General features: G+C 37.1%; 1 protein-coding gene across 5 annotated transcripts in view; it reads right to left on the bottom strand.

The window, feature by feature from the left end:
* LOC121734955 (pyruvate carboxylase, mitochondrial) overlaps window positions 1-24,980 on the bottom strand; it is a 36,856-nt gene that overhangs the window by 10,887 nt on the left and 989 nt on the right. For 2 of the 5 annotated variants that reach the window (XM_042125603.1, XM_042125605.1), the window contains exons 2-14: window positions 12,406-12,644; window positions 11,850-11,998; window positions 10,395-10,535; window positions 7,201-7,316; window positions 6,920-7,014; window positions 6,304-6,472; window positions 5,715-5,821; window positions 4,412-4,536; window positions 3,961-4,170; window positions 3,494-3,584; window positions 3,074-3,209; window positions 2,355-2,458; window positions 2,017-2,095 (exon numbers count right to left, since the gene is read on the bottom strand). In XM_042125603.1, the coding sequence (XP_041981537.1) occupies window positions 2,017-2,095; window positions 2,355-2,458; window positions 3,074-3,209; window positions 3,494-3,584; window positions 3,961-4,170; window positions 4,412-4,536; window positions 5,715-5,821; window positions 6,304-6,472; window positions 6,920-7,014; window positions 7,201-7,316; window positions 10,395-10,535; window positions 11,850-11,998; window positions 12,406-12,495 (1,612 nt within the window). In that variant the 5' untranslated portion in view covers window positions 12,496-12,644. Of the gene's footprint in view, window positions 1-2,016; window positions 2,096-2,275; window positions 2,459-3,073; window positions 3,210-3,493; window positions 3,585-3,960; window positions 4,171-4,411; window positions 4,537-5,714; window positions 5,822-6,303; window positions 6,473-6,919; window positions 7,015-7,200; window positions 7,317-10,394; window positions 10,536-11,849; window positions 11,999-12,405; window positions 12,645-18,124; window positions 18,168-24,980 lie in introns of those variants that run through there. The other 3 variants (XM_042125601.1, XM_042125604.1, XM_042125602.1) reach the window with 2 other exon arrangements.

The raw sequence follows: 24,980 nt of genomic DNA, 5'->3' as shown, positions 1-24,980 counted from the left end.
TTTATGTCTTTTGCTGTGTCGTTGCTAAAACGCATCGCAAGCACAGCGGAACAACGTGGCCATTAATGTCATGTTATATAACTCCAGTGTGGGCACATTGTGAAGCGGAAATATAAGATAAGGCTTAGGTATTTAAAAATAACTAAGAATGAATATCACACTTTTTAGAAGTTTAAGTTTACCACTAACCAAAAAAAAAACAATTTTTATATCAACCACACAAACCAAACAGTTAGTAATAAGGATGTTTAAATGTTAATATCCATTCTTAGCCGTGCATAAAAATATTATAAATAAAAACATTTTAATTAAAAAGAGGAAAACAGCAATACAATAATTTTATAAAGAAACTTTTTAGTGTCAATTTATACTAGCGCAGAGTCGAAGCGAATTCCCAAAAATTCAACATAGAAAATTCAACCTTAACTCTAGAGCGTAACGCACACATTACTTCTGCGAGACCAATCAGCATAGATCGGGCGCATTGGCGAGCGCCTTTTTAAATTCTCAAAAGTAATGTGTGCGTTAACGCTTTGGAGTTAAAGTTGAAATTTTTATGTTAATTTTTCGTAATTCGCCTCGATGCGCTTCGACTCTGCGCTAGTATTTAAATTATGACAGACCAGACAGACAGACAAGATTGCAAAATAAGATTCCTAACCATTTTAAGCAATACCAACTAAGGCTGCGTTTCCACTGAAGCGGAGCGGAGCGGAGCTTAGCGGTGCCGAATTGACCAATCACCATGCTCGAAATCTTCGCTGTCATTCCGCTGGAATAGCACGATTGGTCAATTCGGGCACCGCTAAGCTCCGCTCCGCTCCGCTTCAGTGGAAACGCAGCCTAATAGTCCTTTCTCGAATGTAATAGTAAAGCATAGAAATATTTATTGTTTATGCAAAAGCCGATACCACGCGAAGAAAAATATAAAGTTTAAAATAAAACTTGCAATATTTGCAATACCGCGTGTGAATTTGCCACTAGAGGCGCCAGTGTCGCGCGAGGTCCAAAAAAGGCTATTTTGTACTAGTTTAGCGGTCTTCGTGTCATAAATTATTATTTATGCAATGTACCTGTTGAAAAGCGATATCTTTCGTAAAATTATCTCTAAAAGTATTATTTGGCGATTAATGTAAAAGCTTTGAGAGCGAAATTAAAAAAAGAAATAATAATGATATTAAAAATATTTGGTTATTAAAAAAAAATAGCAAACTAAGTAAAGGAGATTAAACTATTTAATTTTAATGAAATAAATAAATGGGGTTCTAGACGATTATAAAGTCGACTTTAATAGCTATACTTCAGACCTTAGTCGACAGTTGCGCCCGCCATCTAGTGTACAAATAAGATCGTGAAATTTTGGTGACGATTTCTACAAGAATAATTTACAAATTCGAGAAAGATATCAGTTGGTAAGAAAATACACCCAGTTATTCTACAAGATTTGCGTTGTGCCCAGAAGGTGCTAAAAGCTTGTGCCAAAATTGTAGACACATACCACACCCATCGCGAACTGAAAATATTGATGATGATTAATACGGGCCCAATAGCATTTAGGGTTCCGTGTGCGACCAAACTTTATGTGTTCTTCGTGAAATGATTACACAGAAATGGTAAATTTTGACACAGTTTGTGGTAATTTTTTTATGTTATGCTTTATTTTTTATTTAAATTTATTTTCTAGAGTTATGTTATCTATAAAAATATTAACTATAAAATATTCATCTACCCCAGTTACTTATTAAAATGTTTACACAATAGATACACTATACAATGTTTGGTTATTGTCTGTCAAGGGTTTTCTGTAACTTATCACACAAGCCCATTAATATAACATTTTACATAATATACCCATTGTGTAAATATTTCATTACTAAGGGGGTGTAAGTTTCAACTAAAAATACATTATCAATGTGTGCACATATTATGTTCGTACTTACACGACGAATGCGAATGTGTGTGTAAGTGTGTGTAATGTCCGTAGATGTGTGTGTCTTGTGTTTGTGTGCGTTTCACCGAGCGACACGAGCGGTATCTGCGGCTTGGCGTCTGACGGCGGTATGTCCGTGGCCAGTGGCGTGGCCGGCCCGTTAACCAGCACGTAGCCGAGATAGTTCGTATAATGTACTTGCGTGCGTGCACGTATTTTGTGCGTGTACAATGTACATGTGTAGTGTGTGTTCTTATGTTGAACTGCAGGTGTGTTCGTGTTATGTTCGTAGATGTGTGTGTGTGTGTGTGTGTGTGTGTGTGTGTGTGTGTGTGAGCGACTCACCGAGCGGCACAGGCGGTATCTGTGGCTTGGCGTCTGACGGCGGTATGTCAGTGGCCAGTGGCGTGGCCGGCCCGTTGACCAGCACGTAGCCGAGATAGTTCAGTATCTTCTGAGCTCTGTTCTGCGATGCCTTGAACATGAAGAGTTGGGGGTTCTCGTCGATAAAGTACGTGTCCACGGAGCCTGGAGGAAATGATTTTTTTTTTATTTATTAAAAACTTTCTACACAATGTGGCGCAAACTCGGGCCAGTATTCCTTATAACATTTTCTTCCATGCAACCCGTAGAGTGATGCCAGTTTAATTTCTACGTGCTCCGCGTCCATACTCTAGGGACCATCCAATCATACATGCTCTAGGATGACATCATATTTCTAAGACCTCTAGTGTGACGTCACAAACCACCTCCAATATTTTAAATTTCGCTGTTCAATTTATTAAATTTAAAATTTGATGTCACAAAACATAGGACCCCCGCCCTCCTTGTCACACATGACACAATGACACACTTCGTCGACTCTCTCCCCCTTTAGGTGTGACATACTGGATGGCCTTCTAGTATAAGTGACATACTGTTGCGGCTACACCGCACCGAGGCGCGCAGGGCGCGTTCACTTAGCTGCGCCGGCGCATGCGCCTTATGCGCGAGCGCACACTATACAGCTAGCTATAGATATAGTTTTGACTACTGCATTCGATCACTCAGTCAGCATAAGCGACCTAAAATTGAAACCTTAAATACAGTCCACTTAATCTCTCAACCTTTCATTTAATAAACTGGTAGCCGGCCTACACATACCATTCAAGAACTTCTGGTTTTCAAGCACGTTCAGTAGGAAGGGTATGTTGGTTTTTACACCGCGGATACGGAACTCGCGTAACGCACGGTTCATCTTGGCTGCTGATGAAGCCAGGTCGGACGCGTGGGAGATCACCTGTGAATAGCAGATGTTACAGGTTAGTTAAATATGTGAGTGAAAGAACTAGTTAATGAACATTTTATAACACAATGACAATTACTCATTTTTCCCTTATAATTTTAACAAACCTTGAAACTTACCTTTTCCATGATCTAGATTATGATATATTTATCATGGCTATACATTAAATACACAGTTTTTGATTCCACAGACAGTAAAAATGTGCTAAGGCACATTTTTACTGTCTGTGGAATCAAAAACTAACAAAACTAACAAAAATATAGATTTTAAATTCTGACCTTGACGAGCAGTGAATCGTAGTACGGTGAGATGATGGCACCCGCATAAGTAGACGCCGAATCCAAACGAATACCCATACCCTCTCCTGAACTGAAATATACAAGAATGACGTATGTAATGTCAGTAAAGTTTATAGGGCCTAAGACGCTTCAAGAGATAAATGGTATTTTATTTCCTAACTGTTATAAATGCAAATACATATTTTGAAATGTAAAGAGGTTACTAACGACCGCACTCAGACATTTAATTATTATTATTACTTAAATTCAATTTAATGAGACATTGACATTGAAAAGTTTGGCAGAAAATATATGGCATTTATGTCAAAACGACTATGAGATGACCAGTATGTCCATTTGCACCTCCACTCTTGACGCTGGCAACTCCTAAACGGGGAGGCAAACGCCAAAAGAAGAAAAAGAAGACCAGTATATCTTAATCTCTCCATCATTGGTAATATACTAACCGGAACACCTCAATCCTTCCCGTGCTCGGTTGGAAGTTATTAGCCGGGTCTTCAGTAGTAACTCGACATTGTATCGCGAACCCGTCGGCTCTGATTTTGTCCTGGGTGAGTCCCATTTCCGGGAGAGTCATACCCTCGGCGATCCTAATCTGGGACTGCACTAGGTCTATCCCAGTCACCTCTTCTGTAATCGTGTGTTCCACTTGCAACCTGGGAAACAGTTATACAAGTTGTTAGGTGTAACAGCTTTATCCTTAAAACCATCAAATGAGCCCGTCAAAATGAACAACTTTTCCGTCTGCCCGGATCGGCAATTTGTATGGGTATGAAGACGGCATTAATTGTTCTCATAGAAAAAGTTGTTCATTTTGACGGCCTCATTTGATGGTTTCAAGGATAACGGTGTTAAACCTAACCCAGCGGAAACATGCGCAAACAAATGCAAACTCACCTAGCGTTGACCTCAATGAAGTAGAAGTTGCCCTTATCGTCCAACAGAAACTCCACAGTGCCGGCGTTCTCGTACCCGACGTGACGGGCCAAATGGACCGCACAGTCCACCATGCGTTGACGGGTCTGAAATGATAGTCATAGTGCTATCACAGCTTAATGCTGGCTTCTCACGGCGCGTAATATCACGAGCCGCTCGAGCCTCGCCGAGCCGCGCCTTTGAAGTTACCGACTTCAATCGGATCGCACGCGCCATTTTGAGCCACCCCCTTCACACGGAGCGGCTCGTGATATTACGCGGCGGCACAGACGTAAATCTCTTTCGGTTTCGTTTGACACTTCGAGATTGTTGCTCTATTCCGCTAGGTATAGTTATAGTATATACTATATTTATAGAAATAGAGTATGTATATAATATGGACATACTTTCGAGTGCCGGGAAAGGACATATCACATAGGATACTTTTTATCCAGGAAAAATGTACGGTTCCCGCGCAAAAAAAACATGATTTGGCGACTTCTCAACTACTTTTATGTCTATACATATTATAAAACAAAGTCGCTTTTTTCCCTCATGTCCTTTTGTTCCCTTTAATCTTTAAATTTTAAAACTACGCAACGGATTTTGATGATTCGAAAAATTCTTTCAGTGTTAGATAGCCAATTTACTGAGGAAGGCTATAGGCTATATTTTATCACGCTAATGCCTTTTTTCACCAACCGTCTCCTAACGCTAAGTGGTCCCCTAGCGGCCATTAAGGGTACATATCCTTCAAGATTTCACGAATTTTTGTGTGTTACGTTCGTCCTTACTAGGGCGTAAGAACTTTTGCAAAACATTACTTTTTTTTAAATGTGTTTGTTATAAGAGATATTTGACCCGCAAAGATCGCTAGGAAACACTTAGCGTTAGGAGACCGTTGGTGAAAACAGGCATAAGACTAATAGGAGAATGTGGAAAAACGGGGGAAATTATTTGAAAGGGTTTATCTCGCGAACTAGGTACTGGAGCAATTTTTATGTTATTTGGCACAGATAAGAAGTAGACCACGTGAAGGCTCATAGGCTATCGATTTTAATCATTTTTAGTGGCTATATATTTTATGCCCGTGCGACGCCGGGGCGGGTTGCTAGTAATATACTGCCGCCATAAGAAAAAAGGCCGCTAAGTGATATTTGAGTCCACTGAACTTAGTTCAGTGGACTCAAAACCATAAAATACGCGAATATCAATTAGCGGCCTTTTTTCTTATGGCGGCAGTATATACGTCAGGCCCGCTAGTAGTAAATAGATCAGTGCTTACCTCTGGATCTAGTTTCGGCGCAGGCGCAATCTCCACGACTTTCTGATGCCGCCGCTGCACGGAGCAGTCGCGTTCGTATAAATGCACCACGTTACCAGCCTTGTCACCTGATTATACACAAATCTTTGATTAATTTTCATGTCATATTAATATCATATTGCAGGTAAACTCGTCCGTTTCTCGCTTAGGAATCGTATTTTTAGTTTTAGTAGGCAGTAATAATGAAGCCGAGACCGCACTAAGCGACACTACGCTGCAGCGACATCATGCATCACGTCAAGGTCAAACAAACTGTGTATAGCTTAGTCCACACTGTGCCTTTTTCTGTTTGTCAAGGGCATGCGTTATAGCGCAGTCAACAGAGAACGCGAGGCATGCCCGCAACGCATCCAAAAAACAAAAATGACAATGTTGGCGTTGCGTTCGTTGACGCATTCAATTATTGACTGCGCCAAAACGAAAGTCGAATGAAAGAAGATGACGAAAATTGAAGACGAAAGCGCATAGTGTGGACATAGCTTATGGAATGGCTTGGGCTTCCATTTTCCACAAAGTTGGGGAGCCCCTGGTCTATTCTATGGTATCTCACCCAGCAGCTGCACCTCGATGTGTCGGGGCCGCTCTATGAAGCGCTCTATGAACATGGAGCCGTTGCCGAACGCGCCGAGCGCCTCGGACGACGCGCGCTCGAACGACGACGCCACGTCCGCCATCTCGCGCACCACGCGCATGCCCCGCCCACCACCACCGTACGCCGCCTGTGGATACATAAATTAACGTGTGTGAGTGAGCGTGAAAGATTTAATCCATACTAATATTATAAATGCGAAAGTGCGTCTTTCTGTCTGTCTGTCTGTCTGTTACCTCTTCACGCTCATACCGCTAAACCGATTTTGCTGAAATTCGGCATTGAAATACTGGAGTCCCGGGAAAGGACATAGGATACTTTTTATCCCGGAAAAATGTACGGTCCCCGCGCGATAAACGAGTTTTGGCGCAACGGAGTTGCGGGCGTCATCTAGTGAAAAATAATGTTAAGTAATAATTAAATATATATCTTGAATGTGGCCGCGATACAAGTACAGCGAAATCATTCCTCTAAAGGAATTTCCTAACCATTTATGAAATCGCATCTATCATTACCATACCTATAAGTTAAGAAACTTTTCGGGCAGCATTATAAACATGATAGTTCTGGAGTTTACCTTAAATATAACTGGGAGACCGTGTTGTTTGCAGAACTCGAGCGCCTCCTCTTTAGTCGTTATCGGTCCGTCTGTACCGGGGACGATTGGCACCTCTGGAAATAACAAATAATTAAATAAAGGAAATAAAAACAAAAGAATTGTGTAGGGTCGTTTAAAATCAATCATGGGGTTTGGCATAATATGATATACTGCTTAAGGCCGTATGGTTATACAGTTAATAATAATTAATAATCAGTAATTGATTTAACAAAACCCTACTAAGCAGCAGTGACACTTACTGGCATCAATGGCGGCTTTTCTCGCGGCCACCTTGTCTCCCATCTGCTGCACGACTGCAGGCGAGGGACCGATGAATCGCAGACCGGCGTTCTGGACTGCTTGGGCGAAGTCTGATCTGGAAAGTGGAGAAAAATAAGTTTGTGTAGACACTTACCGCCATACTCAGAGACATTTAATTATGATTAACCCTACGAATAATAAAAACTAAGGAAGAGTAACTCCGTCAAAAAAAGTGCACCAAAAGGCTACAAAATGTGACCCGAATACATGCATATATTTATGCATGTGTTCGGTACACATTTTTCATGTATATATACTCGAGTGACATTCAACCAGGTTGACATGACAATTTTTTCAAACTCATTTTACAATTTGTTTACATAGGTTTGTTTACTTACTTTTTACGTAGCTTTTTACAATATTTTTGTTGTTAAAATGCCTAAATGCCCTGTGAAATGGTGTAGAAGTCATACAGATACGACTTTTAATACAGGAATAACCTTTCATCTGTAAGTGAATTGTTTAAAATTATGCTTAAATTTCTTATATTTTTGTCGACCCAAAAAAGATGGTTTATTTAAGTTGGATGCTAGGGTATTTGCATAAAATAAAGCTGATCTCTTTGTGTTTGTCTTATTAAATTTACATGTTATTATAAAAGTGCAATAATCCAAAAATAATATAATTACAAAATTTTTACAAAGTCGCCATGGACAGTGTAATGCAAGATGTAACAATTTAATCATAAACGAAATTTTAGGGTCTGGCTGACATTATACTAAATGCGTTATAAGATGATATGGGTATTCTCATATTTCTTGCTACGGATTTTTTTTACAACAAAACAAAAAAAAATGTAATATATATTTTTTTTATGAAATAAGGGGCAAACGAGCAAACGGGTCACCTGATGGAAACCAACTTCCGTCGCCCATGGACACTCGCAGCATCAGAAGAGCTGCAGATGCGTTGCCGGCCTTTTAAGAGGGAATAGGGTAATAGGAGAGGGTAGGGATGGGAAGGGAAGGGAATAGGGGAGGGTAGGGAAAGGATTAGGGTAGGGGATTGGTCCTCCTGTAAACTCACTCACTCGGCGATACACAGCGCCGCTGTTTCACGCCGGTTTTCTGTAAGAACGTGGTATTTCTCCGGTCAAGCCGGCCCATTCGTGCCGAAGCATGGCTCTCCCACGTATCAAAATCTTAAATCGAAAAATTATGTTCGATCGACAAAAACAAATAAGAATTTCCTTTAATATTGTAAATGAACAAAAATAAAAAACTGCTAACTGTTATTAAAATATTATATTAATTGTGAGTTTTAAACTGTACAAAATTTACGTAAGTTTTTAATTTCAATTCTGTAATAATTTAGCACATAGATTTTTGTAATCTGAAAACGTCTTCTCTAGGTGCTCGGACAGTTTTAGATTCGCCTGAGTCGTACAAGGTTTGTTCATGATTATTACATACATGTATATTAATATAATTATTATCGATGTCTTAAGGATCACAGGAAAATGTTTGATTTTAAAATAATAATTATGTGCTCGTTTCTTCGTGATAGTAGATGTGCTTGGTGTATACTGCATAATACTATCCGCTTTTGACAATTATTTGTTTCATAACTATGACAATGACAATAACCGCGCAGGCTGTCGTCCGGCGCGCAATAATATACGTTACCTGGGATACGACCTTGGCGAAAATCTGAATTGTCATATTTTAGTGTTCGAAAAGGAGCCAAATTTAAAACGGTTGAAGTATGGGAGTTATGTTTCCTTAGTTTTTATTATTCGTAGGATTAACCTTGAATTTAAGAGGATACACCAGGGGCTAGAGAAATGAAAAAAAAGTACGTGTAATATCTATAGCTGTCTCCCTTACCTCAAGCCCATACCGCAGAATGCGATAGAGACAACTGCAGAAAATCCAGAAAATCGACGATTCGTTGTCCCCTGATTCCTTCTCCAAAACTTAACCCAATAGTGCCCAAGTGTGTGCGCAGTACACAAGAGCACTCTCTATTCCTTTTACTCTCATAACCCAGTGGGACGGAAGACCGACACGACTGGCGAGAGATCAGGCGCAGGACCGACTTTTTTACATGCCCATCCGACGCATGGATCATCTTACTTGTCAGACAATCAGGTGATCAGCCTGCATTGTCCTAACCAAACTTGGAAATAACATGTTTCCAACGCGGGATTCGAATCCACGACCTCCAGAGTCGAGAGCGACGCTCTAACCACTAGACCACGGAGGCGTTCAATAAAGATTAAAAAAAGGCTTGAGCTGTGTTCCTATGTTATGCTTTTTTTTTGTATAATCTAGCCAAATCTGTTTTCTGGACGAACACAGCGGAAAATCTGGCCATTTTTTTGGGTTTTTGAACGTTCATATCTTATTTAATAATTAAATTATGAAAAAAAAGAAAACATAGGGACATTGTATTAGTGGCCGTAGATATTCAGGAAAAAAATTATAACTCTACTAGCATTATCCAGGGAGGAAACAGGGGACAACGTTTGTATGGAAAAAAGGGCGGTGTGGACTCCTCTTAATGAAGAGTTTGACGGATAATGAATGGGGCTTATGTCAAATTTTTGAATTAATTACAATTAAGTAAATAATGTTCCACTCTGAGTGCGGCAGTAAATGTCACTTAATTTCAATTATGAATTTACTGTATGTTTTCTTATACCGAGTTATATACTTTAAAAATTTAAATATTATATTAGAAAAAAATTTAATTAAATTATAAATTCGACATTTAATTAATTTATTAAACTAAAAAAATGTATTAAAACAAAAAAATGTAATTTTATTATATTACTTATCATGTATATTGTATTAATTAAGGAATAAATGAGGCTAAATAAATAAATATACTTTAACATAAGCGGCCTATTTCATTGTATGAAAACTACACTGCATGTGTCTGAGAAGAGCCACGACACCGATATTTTAATTTTTAAGCCACCATTAATACAACTTCGCTTGGAAGTTGGGTTGTAACTTGTAGTCTAGGACCTCTAGGTAAGTATAACCGCTGAACCGATTAAGTTGACTGATGTAAATTATGCGTACACATTTTGCTGTCGCGAAAAAGATATGGTAAAAAAGGAAACGGAGTTGCGGGATTCGTCTAGTTTCTTACTAATGTAAGTTACTTACAATGTAATTGCACTCACCTCTCAGACAGCAGGCCGTATCCAGGATGGACAGCATCCACGTCATTCTCCTTCGCCACGCGGATGATCTCCGGGATGCTGAGGTACGCCTCCACGGGGGCAAGACCTTTGCCAACGAGGTACGATTCGTCGGCTTTTTGTCTGAAAAATATTGAGAAAAATTTAGTACCATCGAATAAATTGGTTCGTAGGCAGATAACAGGCCTACGTCATTTGGTCAGACTGTGTCAATTCAATGTTAGACATGATGTGTCGGCTGGGTTTGAGTTTAAGCTGCCAAATTACGTAGGTCCGCCGTCTGCCTATTACTCAACTTCTCTGATAGTACTATCACAGCTAATGCATTAGCTGTGATAGTACTATCAGAGAAGTTGAGTTATAAGGTATAACACCAATAAAAGGTATTAGTAGTACAGTTAATGAAGGCAAAAATCAGGCACAACTTCCGATTTCGTTGAACCTCCACCGATTTGGAGGAAAATGATACTATTTTGTTAGCAACGAATTGTTTTAACGACCAGCAGATGGCTTTAATAAGGAACACAAAGTCAATGAGTGTTTGCTATACCGAGCAAAGCTTGGTCATCCAGGTACTGTCATATAAAATGCATCAATTTTCCGTTATTTGTGTATGAATGTTTAGATAAAAGTACTCGCCGAAAAAAAGTATACATATAATCACCTATATTTCACTTTAAATTAAAATTAGAAGGTGATTAAAATTAGGGATTTATTTGTTTTTTAATTGACTTTAATTTAAGTTATTAACACATTTTTCGTTAAAACTTATAGTTTTTGAGTTATTCATGAAAAACCGCTTTAAAACATGTAGTTTTATCACGAAAAATCACTATCTTCGATCTTTAATTACTCAGAAAGTATTGATTTATTCCAAAAACTTTATAAAACAAATTTTGCTTAAAATTTGTCTGTTTATCGATTTCTGCGGTTACTTTTATTTAAAAATATTTCACCTCCGAGAAGGGTTGGCATCCACCCCCAGGGCAAAAGCGCAAGTTGGCACTATGTCACTTTTGTTTCTTAGAGTATCCCCCACCTACTCACCAATTTTCATGAAAATCGATGGAGGTTCAACGAAATCGGAGGTGAACACCTTCAGTGACTCCACTATAGGTGCTGTAAGAGTTCATTCTATGAAAAATTCTATTACTGGAGTAGTATTTTCAAACAAAATCTGAGATGCCAATAATGTGACTGCCAACGATGTTTAGTTTCTCTCTATTCAAATTTACTTTCTTTATTTATTTCTCTCTGAACTGGTGTCTTGGAGTCCTGTGTCTGTTTGATTACACTTTGGATTTGTATTACAGGCTCTTGTTCTCAACTCTCTCAGCGTTGCACAGAAAATGCTACATAATATGGGACACATAGACACCCTAATATGGTATTATCACTTTGTATGGTTACACCCTGTACATCTAGATCATATGTTACCTGTGCATCTGCAGCTTATCCTGCTCGCTGTATATAGCGACGGATCGAATGCCCAGTTCCGTGCATGCTCGGAACACTCTTATAGCAATTTCCCCGCGATTCGCGACTAGCACGCTGCGAATCGGCTTGTATTCCACGCTCTTTGTGTTCTGAAAATAATAGGAATAATAGGAATAAATATGAGTTTAGCGTGGAAATGCATATCATTCAATTCAGAGTGGAGCATCAATTTAGAGTGGAACATGCATGACTCTATGTGAATTGTGAAATAACAAACATTAATTCATCAAGACCCATACGGTCACCGGTGACCGAGACACAATAGAAATTATATTGTGTATCTTTTTCCACGATCGACGGGTTCTTAAATTAAGACTGTAAGGGTGCGTTTCCACAAAAGCTACGTGGCGCGAAATGAGGACCACTAAAATCGCTTCATATTTTGCCTGACCATTAAGCGCAGTGATTCTACAGAATCTTAAAAACATTTCTCGCACCCCTGTCCCAGCGGAAACGCAGTTTAAATCACAATGCACCATTATACAGGTAGACTTACAGTGGTGGCAGTGCGACTCCTTGCGGTACTCCAAGCTTGGAGCTGCGAAGCGGATGCCCGCAGAGCAAACCTCGCCTTCAAGATTTGCATTTTAAAGTACTCACGCTTACAAAAGTATAAAAATAAGTAAAAAAGTTATATAAGTACTATGCTTATTGCTTAATATAAATAATTATTTCATTTTGTGATTTATATTGTACAATTGACTAGAATTTTTCGTGATCTCGGTCGGTTCGTTTCTGAAACAATGGAAAGGTTTCTATTAGTTATTTGTAAGGGAAAGAAATGTTTAAAGCTTTTAAAGAAAACGTGAGTGTAATGTATAGTTACTGTACAGTGTACACTCACACATAGAGTAGTCCCTGTCACACATGTCAAAGACAGTACATACTTCTAATAGCGTGCATAACGCACACATAGCACCAGGCACACGTTTATGGGCTTAGTTGTGTGTAAAATTTTCTCCGTACACTCCGTTTAGGTATAACAAAATTATAATTCGATCAAATCAAAGTGCAGCTATTCTATTTTTTAACTGCGATTTACGTGACATTCACATTGGTAGCATAGTAGCAATAAGCAATATTCTGTTTACATTAAGATCTAGGACAATAACTAGAATGAAGAAGGATAATATAGTAGCATAAATTTTCCTTAATTGTCACCAATAATATACTGTTACACATGGTCATATTATGCCATTGCAAAAACTTATCAAAGTTTATTTTTAGTAGCGTTATAACACGTGTTTATGTCAGCACCAGTTAGTGATACGATATTCTAATTGCCACTTGTTAAGTACATAAAAGGTATAATATACATGTATGGTAATTATGCATTATGTATGCAAAATCCAGCGCTTAGTACCTACTTAATATTAATCTTCACAGAGGATAAGTTACGGTATTAAATTTTTAGCATTTGTCTGCTGAAAATAAAATGTCTGCGTTAGTAAATAATTAAAATCCAGAGTGTATAGTATAGTCCATTTTAATTCGAAACAGCTCAGAATAATAATGTTGCAATTCAAAATCACTTAGTTAGGGTGGTGGTTCAGTTACAATTTTTGTTTACATTTAGATCAGAATGAGCTATAAAACTACATTCAAGAAAATACCAACGAAATCAATCAGAAATCAGAATAAAGTAAAATACGTTGAAGCCATAAAGCTGATGATAAGGAACGGTTTCCAATTAACTCATTCTAGTCTTAATGAAATGAAACCATGTAAATTTCCTGTAGAATTAGTGTGTACAGCGGCTATTTGTCATAGTAAATAGGTGTTAATTATAATATAAGGCGGTCGCAAATACGAAATAGATGAGAAATTGTTTATAATCCTACTAATATTATAAAGGCGAAAGTTTGTTTGGATGTATGGATGTTTGTAACTCTTTCACGCAAAAACTACTGAACGGATTTTAATGAAACTTTACAATAATATAGCTTATACATCAGAATAACACATAGGCTACAATTTTAACCGACTTTCAAAAAGGGGGAGGTGTTATGTTCGTTTTCTTATATTCAACGATTACTTCGCCGTTTGTTAACCGATTTTAAAAAATTTTCTTTTGGTATGTAGGGTATCCAATTTGGTATTATATTTACAAAAGCGGTGATCTGATGAAGGATCCATAAGTAATCGAGTGAACTCCTCAAAACTTTTAACGGAAACATGTGGTGACTTCGGTTTCGTGAGAAGTATTCTAAGCATATGCTACCAACAAGTAAGATTTTGCACCGAGGTATACCTGGTATACCGTGATTCGGAAGGTGCTGAGAGAACTCCTGATTCTTTATAGATACAAGTTTGGGAGTTTCGGCGTTGTTTTAAGAACAGAAAGCATATGCTACTATGCAAATTACATTCATCATCATCATCATCATCACTACCATATTATACCATTTCATAGTCTTTTAGATCGAGACTCGAGTTTTGTCAAGCGATAATAAAAAAAAATCTATACCTACCTAATATTATAAACCTGAAGAGTATGTTTGCTTGAACGCGTCAATCTCAGGAACTACAGGTCCAAGGAGTAAGACTATAGGTTATATTATATTTTCACGCTAAGACTAATACGACCGAAGAAACTCAGGAAAATGTGGGAAAAACGGAGGAAATATTTTTATGGGAAAATGTACGGTTTCTGTAAAATTCCGAATTTACGCGGGCGAAGCCGCGGCGGGACATCTAGTATAATATAATTATTGTAATTGAAAATCGTAATTTAAAGCCGTACAAGAATGTAAAAGCAGTATAAAATTGATTTAAGAATAACAATGAACTAAGTGATTGAAAATTGAAATATAATAAATGCAATAGAAATAATGAAATAGAAATTAAGTACTTATAAAGAACATTATTATACCACAAAATTATAATAAGAATTACATTTATCTTAAATGTATACTATTAATATTATTGTTTCATTTTACGATTGTCAATAACATGATGATGATAATGATGAAAGTCATAAAGTTGAGCGTATAACATAGGACATTGAACTGTACCGGTTCGGCAATGACACTGGTTTAGCAAAGGCATTTACATAAATTCTGTTATTTGAAGCTACAATCCGTGAACTTCAATATTTTAACACTTCCATAACTTGTGGTAAGCGAAACCTAGCCTGTGCAACAGAAGTAATAAGTTCTACTTTATTTGTACCAATTATTATTGATAAGACTGATGAAGATGGCTGGGAATTCAGAACGACAAAATATTTATTTACCATATCAGTCCTATAAAACAAGTTACACAAGTTTATCCGGACTGAATAACATTTGAATGTTAATCATAAAACAAAAAATGCACCTCCATTTTGATAATAACTTTTATAAACCCTTTCTAAAGTAAAAAAAAAATAAGAACGATCAATTTGTTAAAAATAAAATGCTCTGTAAACTGGCCGACTCAATCGTACCTTTGCAATGATAACGACGGAACTGTTAAGATTCATTTAATAGATTAAACTCTTACTCAAACAACGCTTTAAGCAAATATTTCTCGTTACATTCTTGACTTTCGACTTAGATTAGATCATAAATTCGTATGATAACATTTATTATTCTTTTCAAGCAGTCGTTCCCTATTTTCTAAATATTATGAGTGTAAATAAAAACGTACAAAGTCAATGGTACTACAAAAGATCCTTGAGGTACTTCGCTGAAAAAAATTTAGACAGAATTACTAACTGACTACCAAAAGGATTGAGATTACTTAAACGTGCAAAGTCCAACTTTTTATGCCGACCATCGTGATAAAAGTTATACAATGGATTTTGATCTTCTTATCACAGAAAGATATGACATGAAAGAGTCTTTTCTAATCGTATCAATATGGGATTAAAGGCAATACTGGTAATTGATCGTGTACATCAAGAAGATAACGCAATTCATGCTATATATTCCATCGAGGAAACCATAAAGATAAGAATTTGGTGACAATTATTACGATGTTGAACAATGTAAAATATCTTATATCTTTAAACGAGCAATTCTTGTATATATATGGAATCGGCTCCAACGATTTTCATGAAATTTATTATATAGGGGGTTTCGGGGGCGATAAATCGATCTAGCTAGGAATCATTTTTAGAAAATGTATTTTTATTCGTGTTTTATCGATAATCGATAAACTGAAAAATATGACTCTTCCTGACATCTATTGGCGAATAATAATACTATTTTGTGAGCAACTAATTGCTTTAACGACACAACAACAGCTGACTGATGGCGTTGTTAAGTAACACGAAGTCAATGAGTGTTTGCTATACCGAGCAAAGCTCGGTCATCCAGGTACTAATTATATATAGTTAAATATCGCAAGTTGAGTCTAAGTTGGTTCTGAGAGCTATTCGAAGTTTTGTATTATTTGTAAAGTCCATTGGAAGACAGAGGCTGCAGAGGCAAAGATGTTAACGTAAAACATACAGTAGCTCTTGTAATTTTATTATATAGCGCCAAAATCATCTCTACGAATATCTTTTACTATGATCGATTGCAAATTGCTGACACCAGCAAACACCAGACTAGAAACACGTTGATGTAGATAATTTTGACGTCGAGGCTTACAATTCAAATTAAAGTTTCTAGCTACGCTAACTAGAACGAGAGCTTTTCTTGATATTTTCCTCATTACTATGAACACAACGATGCATTATCATGGCAGACGCTAATACATCCACAATCACCTTCACACATATAATTTCCAGTATGATTTTATATAAGAGGAAACAATAGAATTGTTAAGTAAATAGTTATTATATTATTCATTGAATGTTTACGTAGATCGTAGAAATTATTTTCAAATACAATTATACCTCATTGATTCATGTCATTTTGTTTTGCCTATGGCTAATTAGAAATGGCTCATCAGTCTTCGCTCTACATAACTTTGTTAGTCCTGTCCATAAATTAAAGAACCCTTAACTATTACCATGAAAAATTATTGTTTTATTCAGTCATGTTGATTGTAATCCAAGCAATATAAACATTCTTTTGCAGCATCTTATCTTATCCATACTTACGTCTTTTGGGCAAAATGTTTTGTAAATTATTATTTTGGTACAACAATTTGAAATAGTAAGCGTTATTACAGGATTAGGAGCGTGTACATTTCTGTAGCTTTTAAAGTTATTTTTTGCTAATAAGGCTTAGTTTGAGGCTTTTCACCAACATTTCTAGATTAAAAAATCAAACAATTTCTAAGTACCTAATTAATAATTATTGGTCCACGATACATAACATTTTGACACACTAGCGTCTAGAAGGAATCCAAAAATAACTTAAAGATAACAACACAGAGATCTCATAAGAAGATACTTTAATATAATTGGTCTCGCTAAGAAACATCAAGGTTAATTTCGTAACAGTACTTAAATTATGAAACTTTACGTTGAGCGGTATAAGACTACAAGCAATTCTCAAGCTAACTAATATAAGAGAAACTAAAAGAGATCTATGATTCTAAACAGAAAATATAACCTTATCATATTTATAGCATAAGGGTAAAATATACGAATTTGATTGTGAGCCAGGACTCTTAGGATTATTTTTCCTCGCGACAGATCACAGAACCTTCTGAAGCCTTGGAAAACAAAAGATATATTATTTAAATTCATGCTAAACAGCTACCTATTGAGGTTGAGAAAAGAACGAGTAATTTTCTTAATGTTTAAAGAACATGAGGTAGAACGGCTTCCTATAATGATAGCTATTACTACATGCGCATATGGACGAGGTGCTGAAAAAAGGTACGATGGGAAGTACATATTTTAATAGGAAAATAGCAGAATAAATTAACATAAAAATTATGCCAACGTTTGTATTTTCATTCAAGAATGAATTTGAATTAGGTATTGTATCGTTTAACAAAAATGTAAATTTGAAGACAATCAATGTGACCAAATAAACAATTGGGACCTTGAAAACGTTTTCGACTAACTGTTTAAGACAAATACAAACGGTGATTAAAACATAATGTTATAATATTTGCAATTTAAATCAGTATCATTGAAAGGACTATTATGTAATTTAAATAGAAATAAATCACGTCTTATCTCAACTTCTCGATATGTATTTAATTGCGACGACGCGACGTTAATGATCATAACTCAATTGATAATGCTGAATCACGTTTTACGCTGAAGGTCGTTCAAAGTCGAATTTTTTCCTCGCGAAATAAATAAATAAACAAATATTTCGGATTACCTCAACAAAGCGTGCACACGTCCGCACTGTCTGACTACCGGCACTATACTGAGCACTACGGCGCTATGCTTTATTTGTTTTCGTAAATGGAACAGCAGTCAGCAGGTCGCAGTGACCTCTACGAGCTTATCGCGAGTTCAATGTTAGTCTGTCGTGTAGCTGGCTCATGGGTTACGTACATTTTCGTCATTTCCATCAAGTTACTCAATAAGTCAACCACAAGAGTTGCCAAAATTCGCTACATAATTGCAGAGCGTGTCTACCGGAATTATCATAAGTAAATAGCATTGACAACGTAAATACATTGAAACAATACTGCGACAATGAGTCTTGGATGCGCATCCAAAACACGTTGAAACATCCAAAATAAGGATGCTAGAGGTAAAAACTACTTTAGGAAAAAGTTTTCTTGGAAGAATTTTCTAAGCGACAGAGACACATTTCTGTGTTTTCTACAATAACTTTAAAGGTAAATAACTTTATTGTCAAGTCTCTAGATACATATTTTTATGTAGATGGCTTGACATGATGAATAGGAGATGTACAGAGTTCCTGTAGACATAATATATTGTATTCTTGACAAAGTATTCTCTATTTCTGACGCGTTTTGGCCATAACCTGCTTGAACTTTTCGAGATATTGAACTAGGCGATAATACTATTTATTCAATGTATAAATGAATGTCGTTTATGGTACATGTAGGGCGAGGACAGTTGATAATTGATATGGCTTTAAGGCTTGTTATAATGAGGCTATAGCAATAGTGTTATTAAGTACTTGAAAGTTAAAGAGAGAAGGAGAAAGAGCTTTTTACGGTTCCGTGGTCAACAAGGAACCCTTATAATTTCGGTCTGTCCGTCTGTCTGTCCGCGGTTTTGCTCAGATTTTTTATGGTACTTCCCCTACACATGAAGCCGGTATGACTTTTTTTCTCCCGTCCACCCCATCGTGTGCGGTGTGGTTGGATAGGCTTCTTAAAAATATTATGAGTATTCAAAGATCATTTTCCGATTTAGTGATCCATATGAAGTTTTAAAGTGGAAAAAATCCAAAAGTTAGAGTCCAGTGTCCGGTGTCCCCCACCAGCTAAACGGTTGTTTCTGGAAATGTGAAAAATTCACGGGAGTAGGAAATATGCTGAATTTAAAAGGAAAATTATCACAGCTAAGAAGACTTCAAAAGTTATTGAGTAATAGTCGATCGACTAAAAGAAATGTATTCGGCAAAGTATAAAGGAATTTTCGTTCAAATTCCTTTGAACGGAACTGCAGATGATGATGAATGATGTTGTTAGTAGTGTAAAAGTAGCACGTTATAAATGTACATTCATTGACCATACAAAAATTATCAAGAACTAGCAGTACTACGGAACCCTATATTGCGCGTAGCCCGACACGCACTTGGCCGGTTTTTGTAATAATATTTTATTTAGTCATGGCTGAACCTCGGAGCAAATAAAAAGTCTTACTTTTTATTTGGTCTGAGGGCTGAACACTGATTTTCCTCAAACTTGTTAGTCATAATAATCATGGGCTGCTGTCTGTAGTAGATTTACCTCGAAAATCCCAGATAATTATGTGGTCGGAATAAAAGTTTTGTTAAATATAATACGACGATGAATGAACTGTACTTATAACATATATTACGCTCAAAGACCGAAAACGCTCAGTGAGCGAAAAAATGGCTCACAACGCGAACAACACAATGGTTTCATTGAAACCAGAGTGCTCTTGTGTATTGCGCACACACTTGAGCACTATAACATTACTCCTGCGTAACTGGCCTGGTTTCATTGAATCCAGAGTGCTCTTGTGTATTGCGCACACACTTGGGCACTATAAAACTACTCCTGCGTAACGTGCTCTTGTGTATTGCGCACACACTTGGGCACTATAAAATTACTCCTGCGTAACTGGTCTGGTTTCATTGAAACCAGAGTGCTCTTGTGTATTGCGCACACACTTGGGCATTACAAAATTACCCCTGCGTAACTGGCCTAGTTTCATTGAAACCAGAGTGCTCTTGTGTATTGCGCATACACTTAGGCGCTATAAAATTACTCCTGCGTTGTTACGCAGGAGTAATTTTTGGCTGTTTTTGGCTGTGGTAATTTTCGGCCTGGTTTCAGAACGCGCCGTGGCCGTTTTCATTAGGGCCACAACACGAATTCGCGTCGTGGCTGTTTTTAAATGCTCAGAACGCGTCATGGCTTTACTCGATTACTACAACGCGTTGTGACATGGTCGAATAGCACGTCAGCCACGACACGAATTTCGCTTTGTGGTATTTCTGTGATTACCAGAACTCGTCGTGACCGTTTTCACTAGGGCCACGACGCGAAATTCGCGTCGTGGTCGTTTCACTATTACCACAACGCGTTGTAAGCCATTTTTTCGCTCATTGAGCGTTTTCGGTCTTTGAGCGTAACACATACATAATAATATTGCGAGGAATCAAAAACCGACGGAACAAATACTGTTATATTATATCAGTGAGTATAGTCAATATAATTAAAGATAGGGACTAGGGTTATCAAAGTACCTGAAGGTCAAAGTTAATTGTGATAATGAAGAAGAACTTTGGATCAGCAATTATTAATTGAGCCAATAAGAACTAATAAAGTACCTAATCCGTAATAATAAAGAGGGCACTATTAGAAGATACAAATTAAAGGCAGTCGCACGAATCGAAATAACTATAAACCAATTAGGTATTATGTTATGGCACTTATGGCCAAGTTAGTCTTGGAGTCAGTGCAAAGCGAACATTTGAATAGGGATGATGACAAGGTCAAAGATTAGCGAATTTTGTTAATAAAATAAAGAAATCACGGTAAAAAATAAGTGTTCCCAAAATTTCAGCTTGATAGCATTTGTTTTTTTTTTTGTTATGCGCCTTCAAAGTTGGATATTCAAGTCGAATTTTTTTTCAATTAAATTTCTTAATATTTGTATACAATTCGATAACTTAAGCAATTAAAAGCAACTTTTGTTATGAAACCACTTTCATAAACGCAATATTTAATATACCTGTCGAACAAAGTTGTCTCCCGATGCGTACAAACTACGAAAGACTGACGTCATACTTTCGTAGCACTTTGTATGGAGCGTTTCGGGCAGGTCTTTTTTATGAGATATTTGAATTGTCATATCTTGGTGAATTTTTAAGCTATCAGAGTCATTCTTTCAGCGATGTTTCTATTTTTTAAGTGTCTTTCAATTACCGATAAGAAAAAAAACAGTCATCATGCCTATTCAGAACACTTGAATTTATTTTTTGCAATAAGGATAAACATGTAGCCGTCTCACTAGTCACTTGATAACAATTTGAGACTGCATCCAAAGTTCACTGACTTGTAAGTCATAATATCATGCATTACGAGTATCTTTTTATCAAGTTGATCCTCGTATAGAACTCCTCTAAAATGCAAATGCAAGATAAACGCTGATGGAGTCAGCGGTGATTTGAGCGGCAGGAAAAATCGGTAAGCATGACGCGGACCGAAATAATGCAGCGCTCAGTACCTACATACATATTTGTTTTGGCACAGAATAAACTTTTTTTATTTTTTCGTTTATGTTGCATATTTGCCAAAATACTTGTAAATTAATTGGCGTGCTTTAAATTTAGCATATCATGGAAAATATACCTATCTATAAGCAAACAGTCTGAACGGACTTCATTAGCACAAATTCAAGTGTTTTTCCAATTAGAACGTTTTAACATATTGCCAGGATATGTGACCGGTGTAGCTCCATAAATATGGTTTTTGCTGAACCCCTTATTGGTAAACGTCGGGGTCAAATAATTGTTTATGAAAATTGTGAACATTGCACGTTCTTTGCGTGCGCATTCGATGAGGTTTCGCAGGACTTCTATCTGATGAAACTTAAGCAAATTCCTTGGCAAATGGAAAGGATTTGGAACTTCCGTCTTTTAGATTTCTTTATGTTTTTTTTTTTCATTTGTAGCCCTGAGAGCTAGACGAGAATTTTATTCAAACGGGTATTGTCCAACCAAACATTCCAACCGCTACTATTCCTGTAAACCAGAAATAACAGCGGTATCCAATTACGAAAAACACGAGGGACATGCTAAGCTGAAAGTAAAGATTGTATGGACGGGCTGGCCTTTCAGCGTTGGCCGTTGGCACGATGTTAACGACAATTTATTTGGTAATTGGGATTGCTTTTGCAGTCCCAATCGATCTCGAAACTCATGACCTAACTTCCGAAACTACAAACATTTTTGTATCATAATTCCATTCAATGAATTAGTTGTCCTACATTACGACTGCCAACACGCTGCAATTGCCAAACATGTGGATGTACGTGGTGAAACGCACGTGTATCTTATCTCGATATCAATGTTTGGTCTGCTTTAGTAAGGGGGCGTCCACAAATTACGTGAGGCATTTAAGGGGGGGGGGGGGGGGTCGTAAGTGTAATTGTAATACGGTTACGTAATACATTTACTTCAAACAAACAAACGCGTTCCAACGCGTTGAGAAACCCACATTTTGAAAAATCTCACGTGAGATTGGGGGTGGGGGAGGGGGTTGAATAAAATCTCACGAAATCTCACCAGGGGGGAGGGAGGGTCAGAAAATGTAAAAAAACACCTCACGTAATTTGTGGACGCCCCCTAAGCTGTTAGTGGAACACTAAGTCAAAGGATCCACAACGGATGGAAAGGGCTTAGAGCGCTTACAGACGAACGGCACGTGTCGGCGGCAGTCGGCGGCAGTCGACGGCAGCCGTCGACAGTTTATCACGCTTGCAGTTGTGACGTACCGCGTAAAGGTAAGCGTCCACAGGTCGGTGTCGTACGCAACGGACGACTCGCATCAAACGGATATTTTTTTACAGTACGTTCACTGTATCGGCAGCGTACGGATTACCGACTAGCCAGTATGTTTATCTTCAAATCAGTCCAAACAAAGATCCTAAGTCGAAATTTCTGCTTTCGACTTTTCCATCCACACCGCCCTTTTGAGCATTCATTTACTAGGCTAGTCGGTAACGCTGCCAATTCGCGTTACCTCATTCGTTTTTCACATTAATGAAAGAGAAGACATGACATTTTAACAAGCTGTTAACACTAACAGAGGTTGGTGAAATTGGGCCTTAATACATTATACTTATATTCTACCGTCTCGCTCGTCGTACGATAATTCGTCATATTGTATCTCGCGTTTTTCGTCACCTTTTCACCTTTCGCAGCGTCTCAGCGACTCTACAATTAGATCCCTGCGGTCGTTAACATGGCATAAGGCATTGACGGTAGCCCTACCAACTAAGGGTGGTCTATAATTAAAATTGCCTTTTTGGTCATCTAGTGTTTTCAAAATCTGCTGGCCGATTCTGTATCGTACATTTGTGAGTTAATAACTGAGTTAGTAACGAAATGGAGGAGTGAGTAACGGAAAGTGCCACTTTTTGTATTCACTTGCATACAAAAGTGAGACTTTCCGTTGCTTACTCCTCCGTTTCGTTACTAACTCAGTGATTAACTCACAAATGTACGATACAGAATCGGCCAGCTGAAGGCCACTACCAGAACATTTAACAACTAAGCCAAAGATTATTCAATAGGATCAGTTAGGCTGGCATGTATTTTTAATGAATTAAAAATTGTAATTTTGTGTTGATACATTTTTATTTACAAAATTCAAAGCATATTCAGTTTCAACTTGATTACAAAAATTTAAGTAAAGTGTGATTATTTAATAATCATGATTAGACAAATTAGTAAATGCAGAAAAGTAATACAGCATCAAAGTTAAAAAACGGCCAAGTGCGAGTTGGACTCGCCCATGAAGGGTTCCGCAGCAGCAATAAGGTTTATTTTTATGAAATTAATTTTGATTTATTTTCATATTTCAATTGATTTAATGAAAGTTAAATTAAGGTTTACCATTAATGACGTATAAAAAAAACTACTGGCTAGATCTCGTTCGAACCAATTTTCGTTGGTAGTTTTTGTAGTAATGTACATCATATATTTTTTTTAGACTTATCATGCCCCTACTTTAGAAGTTAGAGGGGGGGGACACACATTTTACCACTTTGGAAGAGTCTCTCTCGCAAACTATTCAGGTTAGAAAAAAAATGATATTAGAAACCTCAATATGATTTTTGAAGACCTATCCATAGATATCCCACACACATAGGTTAGATGAAAAAAAAATTTTTTTTGTTTCAGTTGTATGGGGACCCCTAAAATTTTTAATATTTTTTCCGTTTTTGTATCAAAATCTTAAAGCGGTTCACAGACTACATCTACTTACCAAGTTTCAATAGTATAGCTCTTATAGTTTCGGAGAAAAGTGGCTGTGACATACGGACGGACAAACAGAAAGACAGACAGACATGACGAATCTATAAGGGTTCCGTTTTTTGCCATTTGGCTATGGAACCCTAAAAATAGGCATAAGTTATGACACTTATGACTTATGAGAATAATAAGTGTTATAAATTAATATTATCACAGAGGTTATAGGTAAATTGTCATTCAGAAGTCATGTGAAAATCATCTTGATAAGGAATTAAAATGATTTTGAAATGTCACTTATCGGATATTACGTACATACTGAATATGGACTCCTTGTAAGTATAGGCATGACGAAAATTTTTTTTCTTGTTGGTAAGTGAAAGACCATTCAAAAATAGGAATATTGGTGAAAAAATTACTTTGATAGCTTAAAAACTCTCCAAGATATCCATACAATATGTTACCTAACTGTGATGTCACGCTTAGGTAGTTTGTTCGATAGCTATGTTAAATATTGCGTTTATGAAAGTAATTTGATAAGAAAAAAAATTATAAATTGCATAACTTATCGAATGGTATACAA

Source organism: Aricia agestis, chromosome 16, assembly GCF_905147365.1.
Source record: "Aricia agestis chromosome 16, ilAriAges1.1, whole genome shotgun sequence".
Classification (NCBI taxonomy): domain Eukaryota; kingdom Metazoa; phylum Arthropoda; class Insecta; order Lepidoptera; family Lycaenidae; genus Aricia; species Aricia agestis.
This window is presented reverse-complemented; position numbering and strand designations above follow the sequence as displayed.